This window comes from Furipterus horrens, unplaced genomic scaffold (assembly GCF_987537825.1).
Source record: "Furipterus horrens unplaced genomic scaffold, mFurHor1.1.pri manual_scaffold_12, whole genome shotgun sequence".
Lineage (NCBI taxonomy): Eukaryota > Metazoa > Chordata > Mammalia > Chiroptera > Furipteridae > Furipterus > Furipterus horrens.
In genome coordinates, this window is record NW_028327182.1 from 49,577,055 (window position 1) to 49,589,058 (window position 12,004).

A 12,004-nucleotide genomic window follows, 5' to 3' on the forward strand; every position below is an offset into this window, starting at 1 on the left:
TATTCCTGATACGGATATTATTACGTTTCATCTTGTTTCTAAGCTCTCTCAAAACCTCTTCATTCTCGTTGTCTTTTTTCTTTTTGTTGCACTATGTGGGAGTTTTTTTCTACATTGTCCTCCAGCTTGCTGATTCGATCTTCTGCTTCCTCTAGCCTGCTTTTCATTCCTTCTACTGTGTTCTTCAATTCAGAAATTGTATTCTTCATTTCTTCCTTGCTATTATTGATAGCTTCTGGTGTCCTTTTTCATGCTGGTGTAATTCTCAGTAGGTTCCTTGTCGTTTCTTTCGAGTTCTTTGTAGTTTTCTTTGAGCTCGCTGAGCTCATTGAGCTTCCCTATAATCTATGTTTTGATTCCATGTCTGATAGTTTGCTTATTTCTATTTCATTTAGCATTTTCTCTGGGGATTCTTGTTTCTCTGTCTCCCCATTTTTGTGACTCTTCTTGTTTGTTGCTGCTTTTCAGATTGATCTGCACTTCCTGAATCTGCCCCTGGTGGCATCAGATTGTGTACCAGTCTGGGGCTAGGCAGCCTGTTGGAGACTACCAGAGATCTACTGCCTTTGTCTGTCTCCTTTAGTTGTTAATCGATCACATGATTTTTTTAAGTATATTTTATTGATTATGTTGTTACAGTTGTCCCTATTTCTTTTTCATTTGCTCTCCTCTTTCCAGAACCCCCTTACCTCCAGCAATCCCACCATTCTTAGTTCAGTTCATAGGTCATGCATATAAGTTTTTTGGCTTATTCTTAATTTCCCCATGTTTATTTTGTATCAACTAATTATGCTTCTTAGTCTCTGCATCCAGAGGCTGATTAAGGTCAATTGAGGCCCCAGGCGCAGAAGAAAATATTGGGCCACTTAAGAAGGAGAGAGAGAGAGAGGGAAAATAAAAATACATATTAACCATATTTTTAAATATATAAAAAATATGCATTATTAACATTTTATTTCCAATAAAATTTGAATATATGTATAATATAATTAATAATAGCCTAATAATCACAAAGCTTTGATGTTTCATTTTTCTAGCTACCAGTTGTAAAAAATATATGCAGTTTAATAGTCTGAATGATTAGAATACTAGAGAAGGGATTTTTCATTATAGTGCAATAAATTAATGATTAATTAAATTTCAAAAATTATTCATAAAGTACAAAAATTTAGGCGCTGATGTAACAACAGGAATTAATTTTATCTTAACATAATTTCAACAGTAGGAATTAATTTTATTTTAATATAATTTCTACCTACCTGAATATTTATTTATATGCACAGAAAACTATTTTTAAAACCATAAATGAAACAAGTACATATCCACAAACTAATTACATCCCTGCGTATTTGCGTATATCCTAAGTTTGCACTGTAGGAGAACTTTTGTAAGTACAAAGTAACAAATAAGATTCTATTGCTCTGATGAGAGGTATCGCAGCTGTGCGGGATCTATACAGCATAGTATGTGTATAGTATGCAGCGTAGTAATGAAATAATGAAAATAAGCGAATATAAATATAGTATCAGGTTTTACCACTGATTGTTAACTTGTATGTAATTAAAATTGCAAATATGAAACCAAATTTGTTGTCATTAGAAAAAAGTGTAAAGCTGGGGTTTTGCGAGGCCCTTCAGAAGTCGGAGCCCAGGGCATGTGCCTGGTGTGCCCACCATTAAATCCGTGTCTGCCTTCACCGTCTCATTTCCCTCCCTTCCCTTCCCAGCTGATAACTCTCCAAATGATCCTCATACCTATGATTCTGTTCCTATTCTGGTTGTTTGCTTAGTTTTCTTTTGTTTTTATCTTTTAGATTCAGTTATTGATAGTTGTGAGTTTGTTGTCATTTTAATGTTCATAGTTTTGATCTTCTTTTTCTTAAATAAGTTCCTTTAACATTTCATATAATAGGCCTTGGTGATGATGAACTCCTTTAGCTTTACCTTGTCTGGGAAGCATTTTATCTGCCTTTCCATTCTAAATGATAGCTTTGTGGGATATAGTGGTCTTGGTTGTAGGTCCTTGCTTTTTATCACTTTGAATACTTCTTGCCAGTCCCTTCTTGCCTGTGAAGTTTCTTTTGAGAAATCAGCTGATAGTCTCATAGGAAACCCTTTGTAGGTAACTCTCTGCTTTTCTCTTGCTGCTTTTAAGATTCTCCCTTTAACCTATGGCATTTTAATTATGATGTGTCTTGTTGTGGTCCTGTTTGGTTCTAGCTTGTTTGGGACTCTCTGTGCTTCCGGGACTTGTATGTCTATTTCCTTTGCCAAATTAGGGAAGGTTTCCTTCATTATTTTTTCACATAAGCTTTCGATTTCTTGCTCTTTCTCTTCTCCTTCTGGCACCCCTATGATTCAGATGTTGGCACATTTAAAGTTGTTTCGGAGGCTCCTAAGCCTCTCCTCATTACTATCAATTTTTGTTTCCTTATTCTGTACTGGTTAACTTTTTTTCTTGTGTTCCAAATCATTGATTTGAACCCTCGTTTCCTTCCCTTCACCATTAGTTTTGTGTGGATTTTCCTTCATTTCATTTAGCATAGCCTTCACTTCTTCCCTTATGTGTTTGCTATACTTAAGCATATCTCTCAAGTCTGTAAGCATCTTTATCACCAGTGTTTTGAACTCTGTTGGGTTGGCCATCTTCTCATTTGTTAGTTTGGCTATCTCCTTGTCGCTTAATTCTCCCAGTGGGTCCTCAATTCATTCCCTCTTTTGGGCCATACTTCTCTGTCTCCTCATTTTGACAGGCTCCTGTGTTTGTTTGCCTCTGTGTCTTAGGTAGAGCTGTTGAACCTGTTACATTGTAAGAGGCAGAGCCTTAAGTATTCACTAGTACAGGGTGACACTTTCACCACATTGTGGCACTGTGTGTGGGGGAGAGGTCTGAGAGGGAACAATACCACTTGCTCAGCACTCGCCCCTTTTCCAGGCACTTGTCCTATTTCTGTATGGGACCAGCGCCTCTTAACTGTTGCCTTGGCCTTCGTTCCCAGAGTGGGTGGGTTTGCAGATGTTCTAGGACCATGGGGGCCCTTTAAACAAAGGGACTCTGCTGAGAGACCGACAGTTTCTTCCTCTGCCCCAGCCGCCTGGTTTGCACAGTCAAAAGCAATGAGGCTTAATTTTCCCAGGCGCTGTAACTGTGAACTGTGTGGTCTGGTCAGGAGCTGGGAACGTTCCCCAGGTGTCCCTCCCGACTTTTTAATATGTGTGACTGCACTTTCTGCTGCTCTGCTGCTGCCGCCCCTGCTGCCACCACCACACTGCATCCTCTCCACGCCAACTCTGCCCCTCCTACCTGTCTTGATGAGTATTCTTTTTTATATCTTTATTTGTTGGACCTCCGTGCAGCTAGATTATCTGGAACTTTTCTAGTTTTGAGGTAGTTGTATTCGTTCTTGGTTGTGGAGGGTGACACAATGTGTCTTTCTAGGCTTCCATCATGGCTGGAAGTGATTACATGATTTTTAATCATGTTGTGCATTGTATTGATAAATATGTGTTTGTTGGAATCATCCTTGTGCCCCTGGTATGAACCCCACTTGTTTTTGATGTATTATTTTTTATTGTAATGCGGTGTTCAATTTGCTAGTACTTTAAGACTTTTGCATCTATAGTCATCATTCATCAGAGATATTGGTCTTTAGTTTTTTTGTGTGTGTGTTTGTGTGTGTGTTGTGTGTTATTCTTCCCAGGTTTTAGTGTCATGGTTATATTGGTGTCATAAAATATGTTAGGAACATTTCTTTTTTAACATTTTTGGTAGAGTTTGAGGAGGGAATGATAGGTATCAAGTCTTTAAAAAATTTTTTTTTTCATTTATTGATTTTACAGGGGAGAGATAGAGAGAGAGAGAGAGAGAGAGAGAGAGAGAGAGAGAGAGAGAGAGAGAGAACAAACCTGGCCAGGCTCAAATCTTTTTTCAATGTTTGGTAGAATTCACTAGTGAAGCTATCTGGTCCTAGACTTTTACTTGTGTGTGTGTGTGTGTACCTTTTTTGTTATTTTTATATCACTTTTTATTGTTATTCTTTTACATTGTCCCAATTTTTCCCTCTTTGCTGTCCTTCAACCACCTATCCTCCCACCACAGTCAATTCTCTCACTGTTGTCCATGACTGTGGGTCATTCATACATGTTCTTTGTTAGGAAAGTTTCTCCTGAAGGTTGTTTCAATTTCCTCACTGTTTATTGGTCTTTTGAGATTTTTCAGTTCTTCATGATTTAGTCTGGGAACATTATATATTTCTAGGAACTTATCCATTTCTTCTAGGTTATTAAATTTGACAGCATATAGTCCTTCATATTATTGTATGACCCTTTGCATTTCTGTAATGTTGGTGATAATCTTTAACTGCCTATTCAGATCTTCTACTCATTTTTAACTTGATTGGTTCTTTTTTTGCATTTAAGTTGTATGAGTTTTTTACATATTTTGGATATTAACTCCTTATGAGACAGATGAATTACATATATTTTTTCTTATTGAGTAGATTGCCCATTTCATTTCAGTGATGGTTTCCTTTGCTGTACAGAAGACTTTAAGTTTGATGTACTCCTACTTGTTTATTTTTGCTTTTGTTGCCTTTACTTTTCGTGTCAGATTAAAAATATCTCCAATACCAGTGTCAAATACCTCTTTTTTTCAAGGAGTTTTATGGTTTCAGGTCTTCAATGAAGTCTTTAATTCATTTTTAGTTAATTTTTGAGGATGATTTAAGATAGTTGTCATATTTTTTCATTTGTATGTGGCTGTCCAATTTTGTCAGCACCATCTGTTTAAGAGACTGTCTTTTCCCTATTCTTAATTCTTGGCTTCTTGTCATAAATTAATTGGCAATATATGTGTGGGATTTCTATTCTGTTTAATTGATCTGTTATTCTGTTTTGTTTTGTTTTTTGGCACTCTTATACTATTTTGATTACTCTAACTTTGTAATGTAGTTCGAAATCAGGAATTGTGATGGCTCCAGCTTTTTTTTTTTTTTTTCATGATTGCTCTGGCTATTTGGTTTCTTTTATGGTTCCATACAAATTTTAGGATTGTTTCATTTATTTGTGTCTTCCTCAATTTCTTTAATTAGTGTATTGCAGTTTGTGGTATATAGGACTTTCATCTCCTGGGTTAAATTTATTACTAGGTATGTTATTCAGAGAAGGAAAACTCTGACTCCAAAAAACCTCCGCTGCCTTGTGGCATACCTCTTCAGGGGAAAGGCTAAGGGAGTAAACCCCGACAGAAAATCCGGAGCCGGAGTCCCTAAGGCGGTTTGACGTTGTAGTCAACACCGGCAACTCCTGCGGCGCACCTGAAGCCAAGCTGTATTGACTCCGTCTTTCCCTTGGACCCTTCAGCTGCGAAGAGAGGGGGAGTCTGCTGCATGGGCAACAGCAGACCCTCCATATCACCCTGCCCAGGCTCTGTAGCTTCAGCTTCACTGGAGAGGACACTCCAGCGTCATCACAAGATGTCGATTCAACACGGGAGGAGACAGATACCGTGTCACTCCTGAGTTGGACTGCACAGTCATTCTCGGCGGTGCAGATAGACTCTTAAGAAGCTACACCATCGTCTCTCGAGACGGACGGCTGCCTACGAGGTATGTTATTTGGTGCAATTGTAAATAGGATTATTTTATCAGTTTCTCCTTATCATAGTTTGTTATTAGTGTGTAGAAGCACAAATGACTTTTGTATATTAATATTGTATCCTGCAATTTTACTGATTTTTGTTTATTAGTTATAACAGTGTTTTTAAAGTTTTTATTTATTTTATTTTTAGAGAGAGGGGAAGGGAGGGCGAAAAAAGAGGGAGAAAAACATCAATGTGTGGTTGCCTCTTGAGCACCCCTACCTGGTGACCTGGCCCGCAATCCAGGTGTGTACCCTGACTGGGAATCAGACCCTTTTTTTGCAGGCCGACACTCAATCCACTGAGCCATATCAGTCAGTTTTGTTTTTATGGCGTTTTTAGGGTTTTCTATATATTGATACAAGGAGGGAACCCAAAAAACCTGGAATTTATTCATAAGAACTTGTGTATTTATTTTTACATATTTAAACTTCAGTCTCCTTCAAAGTACTCTCCATTAGATGTAATACACCGATCGAGATATTTTTTCCACTGCGCAAAGCAGTTTTTGAACTTGTCAATTTTGATGCCTTTTAGTGCTTCTGCCATTTTTTGTTTTGCCTCTTCCACATCAGTAAAGCATTTCCCTCTGAGGATTTTTTTCATCCAGGAAAACAAAAATGTCACTCAGGGGAAGATGGGGTGAATAGGGAGGGTGGAGCATGGGGGTCATGCTGTTGTTGCTCAAAAACTGCTGAACACTCAGTGTGGTGTGCTCAGAAGTCAGCCATCATGAAATGGGCAAATACATTGAAAGAGTGTTCAGAAAAATTTGCTGAAGCCGAGTGCAGCCTCTCACTACCATGCCAGCTGGTACACTGATAGAGATGGGTTTCTAGAATACTGACCTAGCAGGGGAAGCCTGTACTATAAGGGGCCCATGCTCCAGAAAATAATTCCACTTTTTGTGGGGTCCCCCCTTGTATAGTATAATTTCATCTGCTAATAGTGACAGTTTTTCTTTTTCCTCTTTAATTTAGATGCTTTTTATTGTTTGTATTTTCTATTTGCTCTGGCTATACTATGTTGAATAAAAGTGGTGAGAGTGGGTCATTCTTGTCTTGTTTTTGGTCTTAGGAAAAGCTTTCAGTTTTCACCATTGAATATGATGTTGGTTATGGTCTTGTCATGTGTGACCTTCATTATGTTGACATACATTCCCTGTATGCATGCTCTCTTGAGAGTTACTATAAATGGATGTTGAATTTTGTCAAATGCTTTTTTTTATATCTGTTGAGATGGTCATATGATTTTTGTCTTTTGTGTTAATGTGGTATATTACATTGATTTGTGGATGTTGAAGTATATTTATATCACTGAAATAAATCCCACTTGATCATGGTATATAATTCTTTTATTGTATTGTTGAATTTGATTTACTAATATTTTTTTGAGGATTTTTTACATTTGTGTTCATCAGCGATATTGGCATGTAATTTTTTTTTGTGTGTGTGGCATCTTTGTCTAGTTTTGATATCAGGGTAATGCTGACCTCATAAATTGGATTGGGAAGAGTCCACTCCTCTTCTGGTTTTTGGAAGAGTTTGAAAAGGACTGTTATTAATTTTTTGAATGTTTGATAGAATTTACCATTGAAGTTGTCTGGTCTTAGACTACCGTTTGTTGGAACATTTTTATTACTGATTTAATCTCTTTACTACTAATAAATCTATTTAGATTTTTTATTTCTTTATGATTCAGGCTTGGAAAGTTGTATATTTTTATGAATTTACTAATTTCTTTTAGGTTGTTAGATTTGTTGACATATCATTGTTTATAGTAGTCTCTTATGATCCTATGTCTTTCTGTGGTATCAACTATAATGTCCATGAGGACTTTTTTTGATGGATGGAAGAGCTAACAAATCTATTCTTCCCTAACCTGTTTGCAGAAAATTTATATAATAGGGCTTTTATTTGTAATGTAGTATTTTTTGCTAACATTTGAAAATGGAATTCTTTATGCTAATTTTTTAGTAGTTTTTAAATCTAGTTATTGTGGAAATGTCTTCACCGTATAGACAAGATGTTGATTTTGACTAAAAACTGTTCTCAACATTTCTGTTTTCCTTCTTAAAGAACTGCACAGTGAATCCAATGGAAAGTATCCTGAAAAGAGTGAAGGATATTGGATACACCTTTCAAGAGAAATTTGCTAAATCTGTGGGACAGGGATGTATAGAAATTGGGTCACAGGTAACTTTAATTTTGATTACTACTATTATATTTCAAATGCAACACCTGTCCAAACTGTATAAATGCTATTATGACATTTGTGCAATAATATTTGTGTATTTATACTGGCAGATTCTATATCTTGGCTGCCCATGTATGCTGTTATTTATGGAAAACTTTATGGGAAAATGCCCCTCCTATAAAATCCAAATGTAAACATGCAGAAAATCTTAGAAAATTTGTAGAAATTTTTAAAAATTAAGGAAAAGAAAATATTATAATATTTGATGCTATTAAATATTTTTGCATATGCTTTGACTTCTACATTTAGGAATACTCATGTATATATATACTTGTATGAAAAGGATTATATTATACATGCCATTTATCAGTAGTTTTAATATCACTATTATTATTTCAGAAAATTTAAAACTAATAGAGTATGGGCCCTGGATCAGAAACATCTGGTTTTACCATATGATCAGTCATTTAACTTCTCTGAAAATCACATTTTTATATTTGCTGTTCTTTGCTGTGTGGCATCAATGAGGAAATATATAAAGATATATTTGAAAATTGTATTCTACTATACATATTTATTTCAGTGCATTTATATTTCAATGCCAGGAGTATCTTAAACAATTATATTTAATTTTTTAATTGAATTTATTGGGGTGACATTGGTACGTCAAGTCTTCCATCACCAGTTAGCCTTCCTTTCCCCTTTTCTACCTGCTAAGTTCTTTTTGTTTGTACATGAAATTTATGCTCATGATTTGAAATGAATGACTATAGTTTGTGTTTCAGCATGTGTGTTCTGCATGTATGCATCTATAAAATTTGGTTATTTATTTTTAACTAATAGAAACTAGTTATTAGGTTAAAACTTTCTGCTGATAAGAGTGAAATCTGATTTTTTGCCTTCGCCAATTTTATTGACAGAGTTCATTCTGTGAATCCTAGACAGCTGTCTTGAGAACAAATGTTCTAGGTTAAAAAAGGTATTATATTAGTATGTAAAAATAGTACCGGGCTCATAAAAAATTACATATATATATATATCTGTTGAAAAATTTAGACTGGAGTGCAATGAATGAAAACAAAGACTTCCCTTTTGATAATTTATTGGGAATGTTAGCTATCATTTTATACTTAAGTGTTGAGTTTTAGACATGCTAGGTTTTGTGGTTTCTTAGAAGGTTCAGAAATGTTTTTCAAGAAAAAACATTAAAAAATTAATCATTGTGATTTTCTAAAATAGTGGGATCTAATTTTTTTTTTTTTTAATTTATAGCGATACAAACTTGGAGTTCGACTGTATTATCGAGTAATGGAATCCATGCTTAAATCAGTAAGTTAAAAAGAAATAATAAAAAATATTAATGCTGAGATAAAAAAGGTTACAGTTAAATATTTTTTATGTGTTTTAGGAAGAAGAACGATTATCCATTCAAAATTTTAGGTAAATTTTTTAGTTTTAGTAGAAGAATTTTTCTTTTTATAGAATTAAGTGTTTCAAAATAACTTTTCGTGTTTTAATTCCTTTAGCAAACTCCTGAATGACAACATCTTTCATATGTCTTTGTTGGCATGTGCTCTTGAAGTTGTAATGGCTACATATAGCAGTAAGTTAAATTTTAGTAAATAAACATTTTAATTTAATTTAAAGATAAGAAAAACTTATCTGAGGTGTGGTGTGTTTTTGGGGGGGAGGGATGTCATTAAGGTGAAGAAATGCATGATTTAAATCGGTATATACTGAAGAATTTAATTGATCACCATAAACTATTGATATTTAACTGGCTTATACTCTGAATTATTTCAGGTCATCTTGGGAACAGTATTTCACTAGGCTCCTATTCTGGGCTATACTGAATCCAAGAAATGTACCTATTGAAATCCCTTCAAGTACTTATGAGGTTGTAAAATGCCAAAGGAGTACTAAGGAGCAGCATCCACTGATATGGAAGCACTGCTATAGACTCTATGATCATGTGACCAAAGGTTGGAGCTAGAACCCACCAGATAAACAGAAAAAGGCCACTGAAACAGAAAAGGGCTGCTGATAGTGTTTCTTTTTTAAAGTATAATTTTAAACATGCATTATTTTGCAAATAACATTGTAAATGTTAAAAAATACTCTTTTGCCAAAACAGAAAATTGACCTAAGGATACAAATACACAATAAAAGAGAAACTTAAATTAGTAAACAAACATGAAAAATTGTGAATCCTCATTAATTACCAAGAAATGCACATTTAAAAGAGGTAACATTTTCTAAGCAATTAAAATAGCAAATTCTTAAAGAATATTTTCTTCCTCCCACCAAGGATTAATAAGACAGTTAAAATGGGTATATTAATGCATTGCTGTGTTAGATATTAAACCTGTCTGTGGTTTAAGTTTGGGGTATTTAAACCTTTGAAAATTTGATATAAGTTGTGAGCCCTTAATTTAGGAAAATCGTATCAGCACATACACTCAAAATTTTGAAAACTGTTTCCTAGGAGTCTTGGGCTCAAAAAAAAGAAAAAAAGAAAAAAAATATCTGTTCTAAATAAAAACTTTTGTATAGTCTTTTATTGTTTTAATTATTTGTTTGATGAAACCTTCCAACCTAACAATATGTAGTTCAAGGATTAACATTTCATACCTAAGTTACATCTTTTCTCTCATTTTTAGGAAGTACATCTCAGAATCTTGATACTGGAACAGATTTGTCCTTCCCATGGATTCTGAATGTACTTAATTTAAAAGCTTTCGATTTTTACAAAGTGATTGAAAGTTTTATCAAAGCAGAAGCCAACTTGACCAGAGAAATGATAAAACATTTAGAGCGATGTGAACATCGAATCATGGAATCCCTTGCATGGCTCTCAGTAAGTAACTAGCTAAAATAATTAAAGGTATTTTTCTGCATATGGCATATCTGCTAGTGAGAGATATTAGTTAAAATTTACCTCAAGAGCAGATATACAGTTTAGTGAATAATGTGATTTTAGTGTGTAGCCCAAGAATCAAGTAGAATATTATTATAGAATGGAGTTTTTTTTTTTTAATGTGTTTTATTGATTATAATGTTACATTTGTCCCAATTTCCCTTCCCTCTTCTCCCCTCCACCCAGTGGCCCCCCTCCCTCCAGTTGTCCCCCCCTTTTAGACCATGTCCATTAATTGTGCATATAGTTCTTCTCAACCTCTGTCTATTCCATTCCCTCCTACCATGCTCCTTAATTCCTATATCATCTCCCTCCCTCTCCCCCTTCCCCCTCCCTGCTGACCTCCCCCCAATATTTTCCCCATACCTATAGTTCTTTTTCCACTCTCGTTGCCTATTTAGTTTGCCTTTGTTTCAGTTCCCTAGCTTCTGTTGTTGTTTCTTGTGATGCAGTTTTCATTTTAGTGTCCATAGTTTTGATCCTCCTTCTTCTAAACCAGTCCCTTTAACATCTCATATAACAGTGGTTTGGCTCTAATGAACTCTTTCAGTTGTATTTTGTCCTGGAAGCACTTTCTCTGCCCTTCTATTCTGAATGACAATTTCGCTGGATAGAGTATTTGTGGCTGTAGGTTTTGGATTTTCATTACTTTGAATATTTCTTGCCAGTCCCTCCTTGCCTGCAGGGTCTCCCTTGAGAAGTCAGCTGATAGTCTAATTGGGACCTCTTTGTACATGATTCTTTTCTTCTCTCTTGCTGCTTTTAAGATTCTCTCTTTATGTTTAACTTTTGACATTTTGATTATAATGTGTGTTGGAGTGGTTCTCCCTGGGTCCAGTTTTTTTGGAATTCTCTTTGCTTCCTGGACCTGTAAGTCTATTTCCTTCCCCAAGTTTGGGAAGTTCTGCTTTATTATATTTTCACTTAATCTTTCAATTTCTAGTTCATCTTCTTTGCCCTCTGGCAAACCAATGATTCTTATGTTGGGCCTTTTATAGCTGTCCCAGAGGTTTCTGATCCTCTCATCATTTTCCTTGCTTCCCGTTTTTTCTCTCTGCACTGGTTGACTGTTTGTTCCTTCTCTGCGTTCTGGTTTGTTGATTTGAACTCTGGATTTTATTTCCTCACCATCTGTCTCGTATGTGGTTTTGTTCCTTTCAATATGAGTGTTTTTCGATTCTTTCTCATCTTTTTCCAGATCTTTTGTTAATTCTGTAAGCCACCTGATAACAATGGCCCTGAACTGAGCCTCTG

At 35.3% G+C, this 12,004-nt stretch overlaps 1 protein-coding gene across 1 annotated transcript in view; it reads left to right on the top strand.

The window, feature by feature from the left end:
• RB1 (RB transcriptional corepressor 1) overlaps nt 1-12,004 on the top strand; it is a 239,554-nt gene that overhangs the window by 113,844 nt on the left and 113,706 nt on the right. Inside the window, exons 13-17 of the mRNA XM_090258651.1 lie at nt 7,716-7,832; nt 9,106-9,162; nt 9,242-9,273; nt 9,360-9,436; nt 10,494-10,690. Of these exons, the coding sequence (XP_090114777.1) occupies nt 7,716-7,832; nt 9,106-9,162; nt 9,242-9,273; nt 9,360-9,436; nt 10,494-10,690 (480 nt within the window). The remainder of the gene's footprint in view (nt 1-7,715; nt 7,833-9,105; nt 9,163-9,241; nt 9,274-9,359; nt 9,437-10,493; nt 10,691-12,004) is intronic.